Below are 22,383 nucleotides of genomic sequence, written 5' to 3' on the forward strand. Positions count from 1 at the left end.
GGCTTTGGAAGCTTCTGAGCCACAAAGAGCAAGAGGCAAAGGGAGTGTTTAGTCAGATTTCTCAATCCCCTCTATGTGATGTTCTTCCCACTGCTGAACACAGTGAGGGATGTGCCAGTGGTCCAGCCTGGTGTGGCCACTTTTATGTTCTTGTATAGACAGAAGACAAAGCTCAAGCTTTTCCTTCTGTGGGCTGAGCTGGAACGTCAGTTTCCATGGGCTCAGGAGAGTATTGGAAGGTTGTCTCTGCTTAAGGAGTCTATTGCAATTCTCTTCTTTATGGGGGTCCGGCGAGCTGGAAATGAGGGGCGAGACACATGTCTGACAAGCCTGGTAGGATGAGGAGAAGGCAAGATGATGGAATGGTTAAGGATGCTGCAGTGTTAAAGAGGAATCTTTAACAATTAAAGTGAGAGTTGGTTGTGTGAGGGAAGCTTTGTACCAGTGAGGTGAATATGTCATCTATAATGGAACAAAGGCTGAGTGCACCATCATGAGTAAGGTGTGAGACATCAAAAAAAAAAAGGCAAGAAAAAATCATGGCAAAACCTGAGCTGCAGAAAGATCAAAAAAGCTGAATTTCTGAACATTTCTGTGTACATAGCTCATTTTTTTCCTGATCAGGAAATGGCATCAACTGTATTTCAAAATAGAAAGACAAAGAAACTCCCAGTAGAACTGCGTATTTTTTCCAGAGCCTTATAAGGAATATTTTGCTTCTTGCTTACTAGTTCCACTCTGGCCCAGACATATAGTGACCCAGAATTATAATCATCTTCTGGCCACTAGGTACTCCTTGTGAAGTACCCAGAAAATGATTACACATGTCACAAGAAGCACATCAAAAGGTGGCATTTAATTATCTTCTTCCCCAAGTCGGTCAGTCTGAGAAATAAGGCAAAAATAAATGAGTCAGAAAAAGTTAATCGCTCCATCACCTCAAGAGAAAACTGAGACGGACGTGTAGGTCTTCAGGTCTAGTCATGTAGGTTCTTCTACTGTGCTCACCAACCCACTGCCTGACACCGGTGTAGTGAGCAGTATGACTAATACTAGCATATGTTGTTTGCGCTCTCATCCTCTCCAGAGGAAGCAGCATATGCGCCACTGTGTCTTGTTTGATAGGATTTTCTGCTGTCTTTTTAAATAGAAGTGCTGCGCCGCACTGATGCTAGAGAAAGCAGGTCCAAAAGGTTCAGACCCTGTGCTCTGAGGGGAAGCTGGCGAGGTGTGGCACAGCGCTCAACTCTTGCCTGTGTTTGTGCCCCAGCCTCTGAGGAACGAGAAAGTTTTGCCTGACTTCCATGCAGGCTTTACTCTGACTATAGTGCTATCGTGCATTGCTATCATAGCAGGGCTTCTCATGCCAGCACCTTTTGGCAATCATTATCTTTGCCTTGAGAGAAAAAAATTCAACCTCTTGAGCAGATTAGCAAGCTAGCCCTCGGAAATATTGCTAGGGAGCTGATCAAACATTTGGATGCACTTTCTGTGAGTTAGCTAGCAAGGCCCAGCCCCTTCTGCTGACGTCTTTCCTCTCTATCACACATCAGACTTTTCCCAGTGGAGCTCGAGAACAGGCTTCAATGAAAACTGCCTGTTTGCAGCTATATGGAGACTGCAGGCACCACATCACTATTTCCTCTACCTGACCTGGAGCAGAAACTCCATCATCAGGATAGAACGGTAGCCTTGTTGCCTAGCAAAGGTGGAATGATTTATCTCTCTCTCTAGATTGGTCCCTTTGCTGCACAAGAGAATTGTTTTCAGACTTCCAAGGAGAATGAAGCCAGGCTAGAAATCGGAGTGGATGTGCAAAAGCTGCTCTCCCACGGAGGAGAAGGAGTCACAGGGTTTCTCTGCTTTTTGTTCCTGTGCAGGGCAGGACAATGGTTTTATCTGCCCCAGTTATAGCCCTGGGGGCTACCTTAGGGACTGCAACTAGCATCCTTGCCCTCTGCGGGCTCACCTGCTTCTGCAAATGCAAGCAACCTGGGAAAGGACTCTCAGAAAAGGACCAAGAGGAGGACACAGAAAATACTAAGCCCAGTGTGCTTCAGCCAGTCCAGCAAGTAAGACACAGTCTCTAATTTACTCTGTGATTTTTCTTTAAATGCAGAGGGTGGGAATGCAACTTCTCTGTTAGGCTACTCAGCATGTGATTTATGCTGCCTATTTATCTGCTTACTGTGCTCAGGATGTAACAACATGCAAATGGGAGGAGGAGTGAGGGAAAAACAGAGATGGGCTGCGTGACCCACAGAATTACTGGAGCAGGAGGCAGCTGCCACATTGCCGAAGAGAAAGCTGCTAATGGCAAAAACAGGGGAGGAGGACTGGAAATGTTGCTTAGCTGTCACGCTAGATCACAAGGGAAATCATTTCCTGAGGAGAGAAGGCTGGACTTTACCAGGTGGCATGCAGCAATGTAAAGAGGAGATGACTCCTGCTGGGATCTCCTATAGCAGCTATTTCTCGAACTCTATTCACAGTATCTTATGGTTCCTGCAGGATAGTTCCCTGTCAACAGCTGGTTTCTTGTGAAAACGATCACTCCTCCTCCCTCTGCCCCTCTAACTGAGGAGATTAATTATGTGTGAAGTTAAAAGGCACTGAAATGATAATAAAATGCAAGTGAGAATCTAGAGTGTGATGACTGGACAGCCTCATCACACTGTGAATTGCTTTTTCACTTACTATAAGAGCAATGTGGAGTATGGGTAATGTCAGGCATCCATCCCTGTGTGGTCTGTCTTTCTTGTCAGAACCTGAAACCCCTGATTTACTCCTGAGTTTTGTGCAAGAGAGAGCAAGGGGCATTATAGGACCCTTCTGTTATACTTATTAATGGGAAGCTCACCTTCGAAGGGAAATGTTTGACTGATCTCCTTAGTTGACTATGGTCTTTTGCATGAGCTATGGCGCTGGTCGGTCAGTATTACCTGTTGGCTGATGCTCTTGATGTTTGTATGTGCCTATGTCCTTTTCATTTTCATCTAGCCATTCAACCAAATGGTATGCCATAGCAGCCAATTCCAAAGGCCAGCAATCCATTGTATAACAGTCTTTGTTTGCCTTTTAATTATCTGAGCTGCCTATTATTTTTTTGTTCTTAAAGAGTGTAGCAGGAGTCCTCATTGAACTTCTCTGCAATGTTGGCAATTACATATTCAGTCTCTCTCTGACTACCGCTCTTAGGCTCTTAATAGAAAAGAGCCCTGGCATCCTCATGCTACTGTTGCAGTTTGTTCTGAGGAAAGATGACCCAATCTACTAATTTTTTTGTAAGATCTGGTGCAGATATACAGAATCGCATTACCAGAGCTTCTGGTTGCTGGGGAATGGGAGCATGGCTCCACTGACCATGGATGAACATCTGCACGGAGCTTAGAACGTCTCAGGAGATTGCTGCTAATCCTAAATGTTCACCCATGAGCACGGTGAATACCTCCTAGTGCCTGTCTGCATTTTCCTAGGATTAATTTCACCTGCTATGCTATGCTGTTTGATAGTTTTGTCATGTCTTTTCTAGGCTTCTTTCTTGCCTTTTCTAACCCATACAAGGGATTTGCCAACTCCTGTATAAAAGGATGCACAATAATGCTGAGATTTTCCAAGTGGACTGTTAAAACGAATGAGAAATGTGTAACTTTGACAGTCATATCACTTTGCATAGCATTTTTTCTAGCCATTATCTGAAACAACACTACCCACCGATAACTTTACCATCAGTCTCTTTCTACAAGAGACTTTTTGTTGTTTTAATCTCAGAAACCTCTCAAATCTCTAACTCCATCCTTGGATCTGACATTTTTCTTTTATACAGCCTTTTGGGAAGCATCTTGGGAAAGTGTTAATCCACCCTGGAGCTTGTCCTCCGGGGTGTCATCCTCCTTGCATGACTGAAATAAGCACTAAGTCACCAAGAAGTCAAATTAAGCCTCCAGTACCCAGCAGCTATTAGGTTATGGTCCTCACAATATTTCTACATTCATCAAGTTTTGACATAACTTAATCCAGTATTTGACCAACAAAGGATCAAATTATTCAACCTGCCCTCAGTGTATCACTATAACCTGAGTGATTGTACTCTTTTAGCATTGTAGACTTTCTAATTAGAAGTATTATTTCTAATGTTACTCGTTTTGTGTTTTGTTTTGTTTTGTGTTTTTTTTTATTTAAAGAAATCTGGCCAAATTATAGCAGCCGAATGAACATTCTGTTGAGAAAGTGCAGAATGTTCTTAGTTTGCATATTCTGTATGTTTAACAATTCTTTCCAATTAAAATAGTTTTCTTGCCAAGAACATGCATTCTCCTATGCTGTCGCTGACTGAGAATCAGTCTATACACCTTGAAGGAATAAATCTCAAATTGAGTTCTGAGCTTGTGAAGTTTTATCATCTGTGTCTATGTTTATGAATTGTACTGTCAGGACTTTTTTCTGACTACATTAGTACACCGTATGTCCTAGTCAGTGCTTGACATACTTAATTATTGAAGCCTGTCAGGGCCACCGATTCTGATAAAGAGAGATGACAAAAGAAAGATGAAGCGAGACTGCATTTTATTCACTTGGCATGTCTCCCATGACAGTGATGCTTGTATTTGCTATAGACAGAGGCTTCCCATGGACATGCCCTGCATACCTGAGGAGGAAGAGTTCGAACACAAAGATACATCTATGGAACAATTAAAAACTGGCATAAATTTGCAAAGTCTCAGAAAAACATGCGGAATGAAGATTCCTAAACACATCCAGCAATGGCTACAAGCCGGTGCATTGTTTGAGTGACGCTAGGTGGGGACCAGAAGAGTCAGTTGCAGCCTCCTTGCTACTTCTGGTTTCTTTGCTTTCATGCATTTTATGCAGAACTATCTGAACTCTTCTGCCCATCTCTTTATTTCAGATACTGCTGCTGATTTGCAAAGGGAACTTCCATAGGACACTGCTGTGTAACTAGATTAGGAGACAGCACTTGGGAACAGAGCTGGCAGCAAAAATAATAAACAGAGGCAGATGCAGTTGGAAGAGGGGGTGGGCTGGTCCCACTGTGCTTGCATATGTCTCTCATCTCCAATTCTGCAGAGCAGACAGACAAGAGGAATATTTAGACCCAGTGGAGTTCTTGGTTGCTGTGTGCTGATGGATTTCCTGACTAAAGGTCTGGCTTTTAGCAAGTGGAAGAAAAGATCGTACTAACAATACCTCACATTTGTATGGTGTTTTTCATCCAGAAGGATCTCAAAGTGCTTGGTGTGCTAGCAGCACAGAGCAATGCAGGCATCCTGCTCTGCTGTGATGGTCAGTGACTGGTAGGACAGCAGCCTTATGCAGCGGCTTCAGGAGAGAAAAAACAGCAGAGACTGACCACCGTGGCAGGCACTGTATGTGTGTTACAAGTAATGCCTTTGCAGAACATAAGTGACCTGGTTTTTCAAGCTGCTATCTAGTGAGTCCTAATGTATTTTGCCTAGTTCGTCTGCTTTAATTTTAGGAGAATGGAAAACTGGATTTAGGGTTCAAATTTCCTATGTATTTTAGCACTGAGGCTCATGTCTCTAAAAGAGGGATCTCACTTGCAGACCCCCACCGTACAACTTACCTAATGTCTAAACTCAGCTGGATGCTAGGTGGAGACTGAACACATTGACATTTTTCTTTCTTAACCCACTTCTCTTTCAGAGCCCTTAAAATTAAACAAGACAAAACACTATGTTGCATAGCGGGCTTCCTAAACACTGATGCACTGGCTGCCTTGAGAAGATGGAGCCGCTGACCTAATTAGTTCTTTACCACTGCCAAGTGCATGTAATCATAGTGCTAGGATCTCCATAAGCAGAGTATGACTAAAGAGCTAGAGTCCAAGACTGCTTGCTTTCTTCAGCTGTATTTCTTGAGGAATAGGCAAGCTCCCTCAGGACACGTGAACAGGGACCACAAAGTCCCAACACAGACAAGTGCTTCAGGGCATCATCTACATTCATTATTAATAGGAAACAATGAGACTAATGAAAAACTTTAATTACAATTAAGAACATTTTCTGGCTCACCCTCAACCTAAACTTAACACAGAATAGGCTGGCAGGCAGCGGGGTTGGAGAGAATCCCACTGCACAATAATCAACCAAAATGGCAGTTTTACTTCTGCTTTTTATCTTTCGTGTTTTGGAAACATTAATAAAATCTGTTGCAAGGGTCAGGGTCATTTGCTAGTCAGCTTTTGTTCTTTCCCATTTATGAATCCAAACGTAAATGAACCAGGAATGATTTCAGTTGTGAGCAGACAGGATTCTTTCCTGGGACATAAAGAAGAGGACTGTTATATTCCACTAAAATACTTTTCATTGTTTTGGGAGAACAGTAATGCCTTTGTGACAACCTTTGCTTGAGCTGCCTGAGCATTACACCTTCTTTCAGTTTCTTCTTCTCATTCCATGTTCATGCTTCAGCAGGGAGCTGAAATGTTAAGAACAAACCCAGATACAAATCCAAATTTAAATCCCAGTATAATAAAGGGGTAATGTGTCTCTGAGGGTCAGGTGGAGCTCTGGTCCACAGAGCCAAGAGATAGTCCAAGAGGCCGAGATGACCACCGGATCAACTACTCTTGGTATGCCATTGCAGGGCTCATTTGTTCAACTAGTTCTCCTTTGTCTTATTACAACATGGTCATACTTTCTCCAAGTGACTGTATGATCCAGGCCTTTGCCTTTCTAATACTTACTACATACTCATGTAAAACGTTGTGAAATCTGTGTGTGGCTATGGCCTCTTGATCTTGGATTTGACTTCAAACATCAGGATAAAAAATGGTTTTATCTTAAAGGTTTAAGGTTTTAAAAAAAAAAGGTTTAACCTTAATCACAGCAAACTGAACTTCATGGTTGATTTCCGTGCCAAGAGAAAACACAGACTTATGAAAAAAGGATTAACTGGTACAGGAACAGAAGAATAATCAAACAATAAGAACATATCTTTTTCTTGTTGCAACCAAACATCTGTAGAGGAGTAAGTCTGAAAAGACATACACCAAGTAGCAGGGTATTGGCTTTGGTAAGGAGAATCTCTGGACGTACAGGCAGTGATTTCTCCAATGCAAGAAACAATGATGGTAAGAATGACCAGAGGCACCGTCTTTTCTGCCTTTCTCTCAACTCATATAAAATTGAGAGAATTGGAAGAATTAGTCTAATTAGTGCAAAGTACTAAACAAGGTTTTAATTTTCAGTTCAACGTTAAGAAAACTGCAGAGCCAGTCCAGCCTCGAGCACTCCTGAAGTTTCCCAACATTTATGGCCCCAAACCAGTAGTAACTTCACCTGAAATTGTTAACTACACGCAGTACTCCCTGAAGACAACAGAAGAACCAGCTACTGGAAAAAATACTAGTTTGGACGAGAACAGGATGAAGATACAAGTCAACGAAGAGCTGTTTGTTCTCCCTCAAAACGGTAGGAGCATTTGGTCTTCAGACTAACAACTGCTTTTCTGTGTGTAGATCTGTAATATTTTTGAGCATAATGTGACTTTGGTTAGAGAAAAAAATGTGAAAATGAAGACATGGGGCACTTTTTGCTCTCTCATAATGAGCATTCTAAGTAAGTTCTGTCTTCAATGCATGTGTTTAATAGAAAGTAGTCGTGGAGCTCATCAGGACATTCAGATAACAAAGCTGCAGTTGTGTCTGGTTGTAAATTTTTTTACTTAAACATCTTTTGTGGTGAAGAATCTGGCTCACTGGAAGCAGACATTTTGTAGAGAAACATGTATTTAGTGTAGTTTTACTGACAGCAGTTGCCAGAGTATGGATGAAATATCTGGCCAAAATTAGGCAGAGTATCTCCTCCAGGACAAATGCTAGCTGTCTAGCAACCGTCCCTGTCAGGGTCGTAGGCAACAGGGGTTCAAGCTTCTACTTCATTTTCTCTGCTGCTTTTTTTCCACTGATTTGGTGAGATGGTGCTGGCTTGCTGTAATACGTGCAGTGAAACCAAAGGCTGACACCTCAGACATTTTTGCCAAAAAGAATTCTTGTTTTCCAGCCAACCCAAAGGGTAACATGCCAAAGCCTGGAATGTAAGATTCCTGGAGCCTGAGAGAAAATGCAATGTTAATTATATACATCGGGCAGCATGTCTGGGTTGCTTCCATACTGATTTTTACCTTCACAGCTGCCTTTTAACAGGATAATTGACTCTTATGGTTACCACATTAATAAAACCTTCCTGAAGATTTGCCAGAGAGACAATGCCATCTGTCATGATTTTTTTTTGTAAGATAGGTCTTTTTAGTTTTTAAAAGTTGATTGAGATTATATTTTTGTCCTTCTGGGAGGATGATTGCTGCATTCACCCCTCCACCCTGAGATTTGTGAATATGGAAAAGAAAGTACGATGAGAAGCAGCTGCACTGGAGGAAGAGACTGTCTATGCCACATCCTTAGGTGCCAGGGAGAAGATTATAGGGCGGAGAGGCTGAAGGACGATGGCTCTATGTAGGCTAAAGCTTTATATAAGTGTGCTAGTGTAAGAGCGTCTCTGCGCTGCTAATGGCACAAGCCACTTTGCTTCCTGCTGCGCCTGATTTCATAGCTCAAGTGTTTCTGAAATTAAGCGAGAAGCGTTGCGTTCTCCTTTTGGTGCCACATCGAACTGGTCTGAGCTGTGGCTGACATTTTTAGGAAGAAATGAGCTGAATGAGCTGGTCCCACTATTGTTTTCTGTGTAAATCAGAACTGACCGTGCAGATAAGAGCTTTTGATGACAGAAAGCTGTGGCTTCCATTTTAATCTTGCACCTTGCTTTATTTCAGTATGAAATACGTACTCAACTTCAAAATCACACATGGAGAAACTGCCTCACAGATTCCCAAGTTTATTATCTTCAAAGTGGTCAAGCACTATGGAAATAGATGTCTTCCGCATGACAAAGACTGTATAGTTAAAATTAAAAAATATTTAGAGAAGTCTGAACTAGTGCAGAGTTGCATGGCAGTTCAAAAGCAGACTCAAGTTCTTATTCCAAAGAACACAAGATTTAATTCATCAATGCGAGTTAAAAACAATTTAAAACAATATAACAAGTAATGAGTGTAGTTTAGACACCTTGACCTAGGCACAAGGTGGAAGAGCAAGTGTGTGAACCATTTTAGAGCACAAGATGGCGGAGAGCAGAAGTCTTGTCCAAATGCTGTAGAAACAGCCGAAAATGTGAGACAACAGAGCAAAAAGGAGATACCGTGATGGAACATAAATGATATTCCTGCATAAAAGGGTACAGGAATACTGAGACATTAGAAAAGTTGAGTCAAGATAGGGTGGGTTTGTTCTCCTTGGAAGGTGAAGACCTGCTTGTTAAAGGAGCTATTTCAGTTTCAGGTGTAGTAAAGGACGTGTGTGTCACGGAGCACTTGAACCCCGAGAGGGCAGCCAGCTGTAACCAGGCCCCTGAACTGCGCTACTCCCTTGCATATGATCAACAAAAAGCCGAGCTGCAAGTGGCCCTTCTGGAAGGTAAGACGCAGAGATCTTCCACTGGTGATTCTCTGTCTGGATGGTACGAGACACCTGTTGATTTTATAGAGAGTTTCCCTCCTACCTTAAAATCAACATGTGTCCCCAGGACCTCTGGGTGTTTCACTGGTTCTGGGCTTGCAGAATAGAAATACCTCGCAATGTCACTCCTTGAAGTGAGCGCTCAGGGCATGGCTTGGGAACAATTGTTTGCACAGCTCAAAAGCAGAAGTCAGGAACCAGGATGGGCTCCTTCAGTGCCAGACATGGTACAAAGCAACTCTCATTTTTATTTTTTCCTTTGGGGGTAGGGGGTTGCTATCTCCTTTCTCTCGATAATTTTCATTCTTCAACTTGACCCACTCCCTACTTCCTCCTCATCAAGTCAAAGACTGAGCTGGAGATACCAGACTTACCTTGTAGGCCACTGAGGAAGGTCCCTCTGGCTGCGCCTGGCCGAGCAGCCAGGCTCTGTGTCACTCTCTGAAGCGGGAACTGACAAGTGTAACAGCTTCTCCACTCAGGGCTGGAGCATCATCAGTTCCCCTGGGAAAGTAAAATAAGCTGACTGAATAATTCATGCACAGTGCAGATCTCTGTGGAAACCTAATCAAATCACACCCTCTGAAGTGAGAATTGAAAGGGTGCTAAACGGCAGCCTCTGCTGTGGGTCGCCCGCCAACAGCAAACCCACAGCTTCCCTCCAGGGTGGACACCCGCACCTGCAGACTGCCATCTCAGCTGTCCTGCACACATGCTCCTCCCTGGGTGTCCCACTGCCACCCGGGCAGGATCTGGCTCTGCTTCCCAGCTCCGCTCCCCCGAGAAACCTCTGAAACCTGTTCACAGATCCCTGTGAACAATGGCACCTGGAAGCTCAGGAGCAACTGTCCTTAGACTGGCTGCAGCAAGGCTTCGGTTTTGCCCACAAAGCCATGCTGTTTCATGAGCCCCCTAAGGAAGGCGTGCTCCTCTTGCTGCAGAGAAGGTAACAATTCTGTTGATGCAACTGAAGAGGAGTGTGAAATGCCATTCTCACTCTAGGCTTTTCAATGTAAAAGAGAGATAAAATTAGGGATGACTGTTTCTTGACACAGATCTTCTGGGATGTGGGATGGCTTCCGAAGGAGTCATTTACCAGAGGTTGGACAAGCAGAATGTAATAACCCTTAGATGTATCCCACACTGGTCTGCAGGGGTGGATGTGTGCCAAGAGGGAGGTCTCTCCCATCTCTGATGTCTGTGACTGACCGTCCTTCTTTTAAAGCCATTGTGAGAAACTTTCTCTGTGTGCCAAGGTAAAAGTAAATGAGAGCTGACTGTCCCTGTGCCATGCTGTGTCTCATCTCATTGCTGCCCAGCATCTTTCAACAGAGTATGTTTCCTTGAACTCAGCTGTTTCTCTCCCAAACACTAACAGAATCCTTCTACAGTGTCAGAAGGACATTGTGTAGCATGAGAAAAACACTACAACATGGCCTCACGGCTTAGTCTGCCCCATGCAGACTAAGGGGGTCAATATCTATGCAGCTGATCTATTTTATGGGTCCCATGAAATAAGACATTTAGCCACAGATATTTCGAGGTTGTCTTTTGTGAGAGGTCCTTACAATTAATCTTTCTTTTCCAGCTATGCATGGCAGAATGAGTGGGGACCAAGACACTGGCTGCCATTGCTACGTACTGGGCACATTGGTCAGCAAGTCTGGTATTGCTGAGGCACAGACAGAGCTGAAGAAGAAGGTGCTTCACACCCTCTGGGAGGAGGTCCTGCGATTCCCATTAACGGAGGACGAGATGCCAGAGGGGACACTGACTCTCACCCTGAGAAACTGCGACAAGTTCTCCAGGCACAGCATTGTGGGGGAACTCAAACTGAGCCTTGCTAATATGGAGTCCTTTGGGATGGCCCAGTGGGAAAGGCTAAAGACTCCAGAGAAGGTATGGACTCGGTCTGTGTCAGTAGTCCAGAAACTCTAATGATTAATTGTTCGGACAAGAGAAGCCCTCTTCCAAGATGACTGCATGTCAGTGGGCAGCTTGCTTTGTTTGGAGACAGGTTTAGAGGGGTGGCGACGTGTGACTGCAGAAGTCACTCAGCATTGCTCTTTGTTGGCCTGGAGCTAACCATCTCAGAGAACAATCAAATGCCCATCAACCCAGCCCTTCCATCTGCAACTCCGGGCAGTTAAGATGTGTGAAAACTTCCTCTCCTCCTCCCTCAATTACATGACAATCTGACACTGATATCTGTAATTCAAAGCCTATGCCTAGAAAAAGTTACGTGAGTTTCTGTGAATTAGTGATGCAGGACCGTGGTGGCAAGAGCTGAAATACCAGAAAGTGCCTACAGAGAAGGCCGGAGGGACTCTGCAGAGCTGGGTGTGGGTAGGGCATATGGTGGCACCCCAGGGAGCCTTAAGCTAGGAGTGAAATGCATTGTTGGGAATTAAATGTTTGACTGAAGACCACTTATCCTTACTGAGATCAATCCAGCAGTGCTATTCATTCTGGCACATGTGAAAATGTCACTCATTGCATTGTGTTGGTTTTCTTAAACATCAAAACCTCCCTTCCTTATCCACAACTTACCAGCTGCACAGACAGGGAAAATGGAGGGAAGGATTCCAACAGTACTTGAAGTAGTTACAGGGGATGCTTCAGGTGCGCTAACCTCTCGCACATTTCCTCAGGAGCCTTTTCCCTGCCATGAACTAGATTATTCTTCCAGCAGCAGCAATACACTTCATAACATGGCAGCAGGGCGCTGCTATTGTTGCTACTGGTACATCACTACAAACCTGTACCTATTGTACTCTGGTATGGTACAGGGTGAGCAATGCAAAACAACACCGGAATGGTGGCTAAACATGCTGAAATAAATTATTGCCTGTCACTATCAGGGGTGAAGGCTCCCCACTGAGTCGGCCACAGACACAGGGTACAGCGTTAGCATTTCTCATTTCCAACAATGCTAATTTATCTTAGCGCCACTTGAATGCTAATAGGGCTGGCCAATCTTAAAAAAAATCTGACAGAGAGAGAGGCAGCAGAAACAAATGGGTGGTCTGAATCACTTAAATAAACTTCAAGCACAAGGCTAAATATTCGCCTAATAGCCGTATATTTAAATGAGTTCCCAGTCTGCTGCTGTAAAAAGAGATGTCCAAAAGAAATTATTCCAATATAATGATTTAAATTTCTAAACTGAGATAGATGGAGCCCCCCCGCATCCCTAATCTGCTGTAGCATCTGCTTTGTAAGCAATGCCCAAGGAACAGCCTGTTCACAGCAACGGTCAGTTGTCACTCAAGCACACCTGATGGAGTCCTGACATACTGGGTACTCTGCCTTGGTCCAGCTTCCCAACTATGCACAGAAACCGGGCAGCAATCATTTCTTCCCCAGGCTGACAGCACAAGGTTAACGCTAACAGTACTGCTGAACAGTGCCCCAGTTTGAGCTGAGGATGTGCAGTGAAAGCTGAATTTGCGTCATCTGGGACCTGAGAGAGCCAACCATTGCACAGATAGCTTATATACAGATCCTGAATCATTCATCGAGAACCTGAGCAGGAGGGAGTGAGGAAGAGCTGATCAAAAAAGAGGAGCTATTTTTGACAGCATCCATCCAGGAACAAAGTTGCTGGGCTTTGTTTAAAGTCTGACATTTCCTTGAAAAGCCATGAGCTGCAGAAATTTCATTCCTACCTTCCCAGTAATTCTCCCACACACAAGTGAGCGAGCTCAGAGGGGAGCTTACAGCGAACCAGGTAATGTAATTAGTATTCAGGAATTCATGGACTGCTGTGAGCAATGCAAAGCCTAGATATTGCAGACTGATATCCTTATCTTGTCTTCCTTCCCTCCCGGTGCTTTGCTAATGACAGTGATTATAGTGGCTCCTCGCACAGCACCTTCCCTTTTGTGATTTCGTGGTGCCCTGCACGGGTAATTCATTGATAACCCCCGATGATTTTTATCCTTATTGCACAGAAAGGAAGACTGGAACTCTGGTGGTTGTGTGAATTTGCAAGGTCGCAGCACAAAGTGCAGGTTATGGATTTAATAGGAAAAAGTTAAAAAAAACCCAAAACAACAAAACCGAGAAGGAAGGGGAAGGAAAACTACCTCTGGCTTGGTCTCTTCAAGCAAAACTCCAGCAGAGACCAACCATTGTAGGTTTTGGTTTCATGTGGATACAGGCAGGTCAAAAACTTGATCAGAATATTAGGAGCTAGAAAGCCATAAGCACAAGATGTGACGTGTGCACAATGTGTGTGTTTGTGTGTGCGTGCCTGTGTGCGTGCCTGCCTGTGTGCACGTTTACAGAGCCCTGCCACCTCCTGCCCCCCGCAATCTCCACTGGATCTACCTGTGCCTGGAGCTACAGGAACCGAATTCTAGCCAAGAGCTATAGAGTGGCAACTGATGAGATGCAGAGGGATAAATAAACAAAAGCAGCTTATGACTTGCCTAAACAGTGGTTTTGGATAGAGGTGGTGTTTGTATTTGTCCTTCCATGTCCAAACACCTATTCTTTTGCAGTGGACATACAGCCATTTGAATCTGTCTGTCTGTTTTTACGTGTGTCTTTTTTTAAGATCCACTTAGATTTAAGACAGGATTTATGTAAGTGAGATGCATATGAGCCCTTCGTTGATACCTGAGCGCATGAAAAAAAGATTTACTCGGGCTGATTTGGGATTGAATTTCAGGCTTCCTTGCTAATGGCCTCCCACCTGATTTGTGCACGACAAATAAGTCATTCAAACCAGACAGCGATGACAGCCATGTTTTCTGGAGAGTCAGTCAGTTCATACAGAGCACACAGGGGCCTGTCCTTGCCTGTTGCGAGTAACTGGGTGAAAACTTAATTTGAAATATTTATGGCTCACTTAGAAGCGAGAGTGCAGAGCACAGAAATGGCCTGGAGAAGGGCTGTCTGTCCCAAAGTGTGTAAATCATGCTAAGGAGTCTAAAGGGAGTCTATCGAATTGACATTGGCTTTCTGGGACTCTTCTGGGTCATTAACCTCACACTAAACCAGATTTCTGTCACAAGCTCCTACTCACGGAGAGAATCACTGCTCCCCTTTCGCCCCTCGCCGCAGGCTGGCAGCTCTGCACACACCGGCGTGGGATTTCTCTCCTTCCCTGCCAGCTCCTGAGGAGGAAACGGGGCTGCTGTCCCAGTGGAGAGCGATGGGCGGTGTGGTTATGTCCCTCCGCTTCCCCCTCCGGGGGAATTGTCCAGGACAAGCAGGAAGGAAGGGGAAAAAGGTCAGGAGGCTAAGAGGCCAATCACTAAAGGGAAGAAAGGAATAAGAAAAGGAAAGAAACAAAAAAAAAGTCTGGCCCCCTGAAGTGAATGCCTGATGGTTCAGAGCAGGGTTTTCCCTGGAGGAAATCCCATGGGGGCAGCAGGGAGAGCGGCTCACAGGCCTGAGGGAAGACAGGCAGGGAAGGAAAAGTATTGTGCCCAGCTCCTGGCGGACTTCAGGTTGGCTGGGTTTTTGCCATACTAAGGGTGTCAGAGAAGGTTCAACTCTAGCTCCAGGGTCTGGCTGTGTGACACAGACCTGGGTATTGCCTGTTCTTTCCCAGGGAGCCCTACACTCCTGCTAGGTAGTGTGGACCTGGGTCCATGTCTGGTCAGAGCCTCCTCGCAAAAAGAGCAGCTGAAATGAAGAATGAATTATGAAAAGCAGTAATGGAAGTAGGGGACATAAATAAAGGGCAGCTAGACAACCCCTCAAAAAAGGAGTATCTGACTACTTGCACATAGGTAAGCCCCAAGTCCTCTTCTTCTGACTAAATATTCCAGTAAAAGTAGATGTTAGGAAGCAGTTACTTTCCAGCAACAAAAGAAAGCAGTAACTGACATGATTGGGCCTTATGAGTGGAGGAGCCCTCACCTTTGCCAGGCTTATTCCATCTTTGCCAGGCTTATTCTCATCCACCATAACTGTTAAGATCTCTTGTACAAAGACAGAGAGACAACTTGGTCAGCCCACGACCTTCCACCCATCACCTTGTACTATTTAGTTTTCCTAATGTTACGGCCAAGATTGTATAAAAAATTAACCCTTCCCATGTCTCCATTTCCAGGAGCCGTCTACTGGTCATGGGGAGGTTCTGCTCTCTATCAGCTACCTGCCAGCAGCTAACCGCCTCCTAGTGGTGATTATTAAGGCTAAAAATCTCCATTCCAAGCAGCTGAAAGATCTACTTGGCAATGGTGAGTAGAATAGCAAGAAAACAGAGACTGTTGTTTCTGCTATTATGTAAATCTTGAAAGAAAGTGGGAAGGGTGGTGCTTGGCAGAAAAAAATAGGTGTTTGGCTTAGAAAGCCAAAGAGATTTGAATAATTTCTAAAACGTGAAAACCAAACCCATGAAGATTAATGTTTCTTACGTTCTCTCTCCCAGTCTGATGTCCCCAGTTAAAATTCTTTTGCATTCATTTTGTTGCACGCTCATTAATATGATGTCTCTCTCCACTTCCTATACAGATGTTTCTGTCAAGGTGACACTGAGGCATCAGTCCTTGAAGCTGAAGAAGAAGCAGACCAAACGTGCAAAACACAAGATCAACCCTGTGTGGAATGAGATGATCATGTTTGAGGTGCCTCATGAGCTCCTGCGTGCCTCCAGCGTGGAGCTGGAAATGCTGAGCCAGGATGGTGCTGGGCAGAGCCACGTGCTCGGCAAGTGCAGCCTGGGCTTGCATGTCACGGGCACAGAGAGGAACCACTGGGAAGAAATGCTGAGGAACCCCAGGAGACAGATAGCCATGTGGCACCAGCTCCACATGTAGGCTCATCATGATTACTACCAACCAGATTTCCACCAGGTCTCTGAGCCTGGGGGAATAAGCTGCATTTCACCTTCCACCTTCCCCTCCACAAAGTTGCTCGGCACAGCATTCTTCTTACACCACCTTCTCTGATGTTCCTGCCTCATCCTAGCCCAGGAAACTGTCTGGAAAATATATTTAAAGGACAATCTCTCACCTAATCGAGTGGTTCTCTCAAACGAGGGATTTGGCTGCCTGGATGATTTGAATTCATTTTGTTAGCCTGCCCAGTGTCATTTCTGTGAGGTCCCTGTTTCTGTAGAGGAGCAGAGGGGACCAAAGGTATCATGGCAATGTAAGCCCCTCCTTGGCATCTGGCACTGTCACCCAAGTTCCTTGATGAGTGCTGGCTCCATAATCACAAACACACGACACATGTTTTACCGCCACTGTTTTTCATTATACTTTACAAGACTGTGAGAAATGAAGATCACAAAACTAACTTTCACCACAGGCCCAAAGTATCAGTATGAGAGAGAGAGTGAAGCCATCGTGCAGTAGACGGATACCTAGGAAAGTAAACAAAACTAAGGGAGAGAGTGAGACAGTCAACACTATCATCCTGCGTAGCCTTTGAAGCAAACACTGCCAAACAAGAAGTCGAATACCTTCCTTCACTTTTATTTCCTGGAGTGTTTGTTACCTTGTATTTGGGATTCAAGAAAACTGCTGAAAATATTAATGTTTCAGGATCCTTTAGCAGAATACCTATATCTTCTGTCTTTCTACAACATCACCCAGGAACGTCCTAAACATGAACAAAAAGTTATTGTTGATGTTACCTCCAAAAACTTGGACCAAATCTTTCTGCTTACTGCCATCTTTTCTGTTTGGCTTTTTCCGAGCTAGAAAGTTTCAAATACTCGAATTATGTTCCAGGCAACATCTAAGACTACACAAAAGAAGTGGGATCATTTCATACTTTAGCAGTTGATTGATGTTTTTGGTTTGACAGTTAACTATTGCACTCAAATCCTCATACCAGCATTACTCGAAGACAACCCTTAAGAACTGACATATATTTCATCACTTCCAGACAGAAGGAATTCACTGACCAGACAGACTCTCCAGGGCTTGGTTTTTTGTGTGCACTTTCAAGATTTGTTGTGGCTTAAATGTTACTGTTTACTGTCCTTTTTTTTTGTGTCTAGATGGACTGAAAATCTGTCATTGGCAGTGATGATGTTATTACCCCATAAGCACACTCCTTGTCCTACCACTTTATTTCACGTCGTAGACACAGCTTTAAGGGACTTGCATGGGGACAAGGCATCCAAAAATCTAAAACCAGAACCATGTAGTTTGTAGCACTGAAAAACTCAGAGAACTTCATTTTTGCAGGGTCAGCTTGATCTTCTGTTTAATTCAAAATATTAAGCTAGGCTTTATCTAGTATCCATCCCATTTTGATGACTTAGTCAAACAAGTCTGGCGTACTGTAAAGTGAAGGCTGCCATCCTGTTTGCAAAGGGAACCCACCAGAACAAGTATTTGAAAACTGGAGCAAGCTCCAGGCACAGAGGGCTATGAACAGGGGAATGAAATTCAGCTGGAAGCCAGTCACTAGAGGTGACTGGGGGTTGTAGTGGGACTGACACTGTTTAACATCTTCATAAAAGACTTGTACAACGGGATAGACTGTGCCCTCAGCAAGTTTGCAGATGATACAAAACTGGGAGTAGTGGTTGATACACCGGCCGTTGTGCTGCCATTCAGAGGGATGTGGAAAGGCTGGAGAAATGGGCTAACAGGAATCTTCTGAAGTGCAAAGTCCTGCACCTGGGGAGGAACAACCCCATGCAACTTTGCAGGGCTCGGGGCTGACCATCTGGAAAGCAGCTTTCCAGAAAAGGACCTGGGCGTCCTACTGGACACCAAGTTGAACATTAGCCAGCAACGTGCTCTTGCAGCAAAGAAGGCCAACAGTGTCTCGGGCTTCATGAGGAAAAGCATTGCCAGCAGGTCAAGGGGCGGTGGGCGATCCTTCCTCTCCACTCAGCACTGGTGAGGGTATGTCTAGAGTGCTGTGTCTAGTTCTGGGCTCCCCAGTGCAAGAAAGATATGGACTTACTGGAGAGAGTGCGGCAAATGGCTATGAAGATGATTAAGGGACTGCAGCACCTTCTGTAGGAGAAGAGGCGGAGAGGGCTGGAACTGTTCAGCCTGGTCAAGAGAAGGGCCGAGGGGGAACTTGTCCATATGTATAAATAAATGAGAGGAGAAAAGAAGATGGAGCCAGACGCTTGTCAGTGGTGCCCAGTGACAGGACAAGAGGCAAGGGCACAAATCGCAATATGGGAAATTCCATTTGAACACATGAAAAAAACAAACTAAAAACCCCTTTATTTACTGTAAGGATGATCAACCAGTGGAACAAGTTGCCAAGAGAGGTTGTTCAGAGTCTCCATCCTTGGAGTCACTCAAAATTTGATGGGATACAGCGCTGAACAACCTGCTGTAGTTTACCCTGCTTTGAGCAGGGGGTGGGTTTGGACAAGATGATCTCCAGAGGTCCTTTCCATCCTCAATAATGCTGAGATTCTGTGAAGAGACTGATAAGATTGATGCATGCTGAAAACTCTGTTATCTTTATGCTGCTATTCCCTTTCTAGATGGTGTAGCCAGGAGTTACAAGATCATTTTGAAGACAGTGATAAAAACAGCTTTGACCAAACAAACAAATAAACAGAAAAGCAAAGTATGCCAATGAATCTTACACCCAATGTTTTAATCTGTGATATTGCTCCACTGACTAGAGGGGATTTAAACAAAAAGAAAATTGACTTCTTGTTTTGCTCTGTGGGTTTTTGTTTATTAACAAAAAGCTGTAGGATACTGTGAATAAAATAGACATGGGGTTTTAGTTGATAGTGAATTCTTAATAGTTGCTGTGTTCATGATTTGCCTGTAGATTGGGAATCGTTATTTCCATTTAAGTCCAAAATTCATTGTGATGTTGGCCTATTCTACATATAGGTTCCTGGCAGCGCTGTGATTCTTCCTTCTTTTTAGGATAGTGATAAGGATAACTTCATGGTATGATGCTATTTGTCTGGCACCGGAAAGCCTGAAGGGCCAAATATTTGCCTTGCTGCCAAGAGATTTCTCTAGTTCTGCCTCCTGATTATTTTAATGAGCCTTTTATAACATCTTGGTGACTGATAGTAAACAGCATTATCTGCCTCTGCCCCTGGTGATTTTGGCACACCCTGTAATTAGATTGTAATCCTATAGGATCTAAAGGAATAGCCCCTCGCAATCTGATTTTGCTTTGACAAAATAATGTCCTCTTTTACAGCAGACAAATACGTGTATACACTCCACTTAACCACAAATCTGACTTACAAGCAAAGTGGTGCCGTCAGTCTTAAAGCAGGGTGTCGTTCCCTCCTTTGCTGCAATGGGATTTAAATGGAAAAGAGAGTGAAAACGCATGCATCTTTCCCGGCTGGATCATTTTTGTTGTCTGGCATTTTAACCTGGAAAGAATGTTCCTGGCATTCAGGGCAGGCTGAACAAAGCCTGCCAGGTGTTCATTTAACGAGGCAGCCGCTCGCCGTGCCGGGGCTGAAAGGGAGCGCAGTTAAGGGTGCTGGCGGCCTGAACAGGAGGAATGCTGCGTACGTGTGGTACCGGAGGTGCAGGGATGCTCAGCCCGGGCCCTTTTGAACTCTGCTGATAGGAGCTGTTTGTCATCGCATTCCAGCGCCTGCCCAGGGCCCTGCCCTTGTCCCTCTGAACCTCCTGCGTCTCGCCTGTTTAGCAACCCTTGTCTGCCCCCGAGCCCCGCTAGCCCAAGGGCCGGAGGTGCTAAGCTAGCCCAAAGCAGACAAACTGCGGGGAGGGGTTGTGGTAGGTGGAAACGTCATGAATTTAAACGCAAAGCGTTTGGGAATGCTCAGTGACATCATAACAAAGCAGCTTCAGCAACATGAGCTGTAAAAGTAGCGTTTAAGTGCAATATGGCCGGAGAACAGAGCCAGACAGCCCCATGGTGTTCAGCTCCTGAAGCTGTAAATACAGGAGCATCGGCGAGCACCACAAACGTGTCTTAAATTAAAGGGTGCTGCTTTATAAACTGCATCATAAGAGAAGAAGCAATAAACCAGTCATGGCAATTAATGTCTTTAAGCTACATGTGTGATCAAAAATAGCTATTAGATTCCCCAATGGCTATTCAGTGGTTGCACTGATTATTTTTCCTACTATAACCCAGTAACATGAAGGAAGCAGAGACTGTAGGGAGGAAGGGAAAAAAAAAAGGTGGTGGTGGGGGCAGTCTACTTGGTCAGAATGAACAATCCTTTTTGCAAAGGGCCAGAGAGTTGTGAGTTTAAGCACAGGGATTCACAGTCCCTTGTCCGGTGACAGAAACCAAACAATGTGACTACTGTAAAACAGGATGGGAAATGCAGCTCCCACGTTGCACCCAGCGTCGCCTGGGAGGGCTGGTCTCCTGCTGTGGCCTCTGTTCAGAGGAGGGGACTGAGAGGCCAGAGGAAATAACTTGGGACTACATTAAGGAGTTACTTGGTTAAAATATAGATTGTAGCCATATGTTGTTTTGCTTCAACCTGCCCTCAGAGCCAGATCTTCCCAAAGAAATTATCTAGTTTGATTTTAGGCAATTTGTGATACAGCAGGAGAGGTTAAAAAGCACAGATCATCGATAGTCACTAAAATGTCTCTGGGATCTGGTTGGGGGAGTTGGTCTCCTGTCAGGCTAGCACTTTTTCAGTGCACAGTTTTCCCCTCACTTCTTGTCCCAAATATCCTTGCACGGTGATAGGAACCATGATTTCTTGTCAAAGAGGTAATACATCAGAAATTAATGGAAAATTTCCTTCAACAGGGCTGGAAAAATTTTTAGCCTCAACTATTCTCCCAGGCATTACTGTGCTTTCAACACCTTGAACAAAAGTACTTTACATTTGGCTAGCATCTATCATTGGTATTATCTGGCAGTAGTATCCAAAGGCACCTTTTTTAAATTTTTTTTCAGAATGGAGGAGATTGTAATTTGGGCTATAGAAATACAGCCCAAAGTTTGCCCAAAATTTCCTGATGTCTAAGATGAGTTGAGCACGATGATGTTTATTAAGAGTTGGGAGCTAAGGTGGCTTGGACCACACTTCTTGCACTTCTCTGAAGGTCAGTTTGAAGTTTGAATGAATTGAAAGGCAGACTTCTGGGTGCATTTTTCACGTGTTTCAGAATTTAACTAGGTCTCAAAATGTATTTGGTTCATTTGCTGACAGATAAGCATGATGAGTAAATACTAATATTTGACACTTTATATTGTTTCTTCTGTTGGTAATAATCAAATTGCGCAAGAATAGTGGCAAAGTGAAATAATGCTTCATGGCCTTCCAGCATGAGAAGGCTTTTCTGCTTACTTGGTCCTTTAGTGTCCCAGTGTGTTTATTGTACAGAGACAGATATTGTTTGTCAAGACTCTATATTGCTCGCACAGTCCAAAGCACAAAAAACAGAGCATGAGGCTCGGGCATTGTGTCTAATGTTACAGCACAACATGTAAATCACCACAAGTAAACAACTCCAAATGGTATCAACAGTGTGTCTGCATTGTTTACTCTAGGGTAAGTCCCCTCTGCTTGCAGGTCATGTCAGGGGTACGAAGTACTGGGGTGAGTCAACAGAAGGTCCTCTGAAGGGTGTCTTCAAGGGATGGATGTATGATGAGAGGGGGAGCAGGCAGCAATGGAGTCCTATCCTGGCCAAGCACAGGAAATCTATTTTATTTTCAGCAAGGTGGCAGTTAACAAAGCTGTAAAGGCTTGCCTGAAGCTGCGAGAAAATTAGGGAGTAGGATCTGGGAATCAGGTTCCTCCCAGATACCAGCTCCATCTCCAAAACAAAATTAAGAAGCGAGTTTGGATTCAGTCTTTTTGCCTACCTTAGTACTTTCAAGGTGGTGCATCTGTAAAGAGGAATACCTAATTAGCTGACCTAATACCATCACTGGAATTAGCTAGTTCCTAACAAGACATA

The 22,383-nt window shown here is 44.3% G+C and overlaps 1 protein-coding gene across 2 annotated transcripts; it reads left to right on the forward strand.

The window, feature by feature from the left end:
- Window positions 1–1,536: 1,536 nt before the first annotated feature.
- On the forward strand, window positions 1,537–21,850 carry SYT13 (synaptotagmin 13). Of its 2 annotated transcripts, none has more exons than XM_063333260.1 (6): window positions 1,537–2,072; window positions 7,232–7,454; window positions 9,374–9,514; window positions 11,145–11,455; window positions 15,624–15,753; window positions 16,028–21,850. In XM_063333260.1, exons 1-6 carry the CDS (start codon window positions 1,890–1,892, stop codon window positions 16,330–16,332), a joined length of 1,293 nt encoding a protein of 430 aa, XP_063189330.1. In that variant the 5' UTR covers window positions 1,537–1,889; the 3' UTR covers window positions 16,333–21,850. The 2 variants fall into 2 exon arrangements, with proteins under 2 accessions (XP_063189330.1, XP_063189331.1); XM_063333261.1 differs by having other exon boundaries at window positions 9,380–9,514.
- Window positions 21,851–22,383: the final 533 nt, after the last annotated feature.

This window comes from Chroicocephalus ridibundus, chromosome 4 (assembly GCF_963924245.1).
Source record: "Chroicocephalus ridibundus chromosome 4, bChrRid1.1, whole genome shotgun sequence".
NCBI lineage: Eukaryota > Metazoa > Chordata > Aves > Charadriiformes > Laridae > Chroicocephalus > Chroicocephalus ridibundus.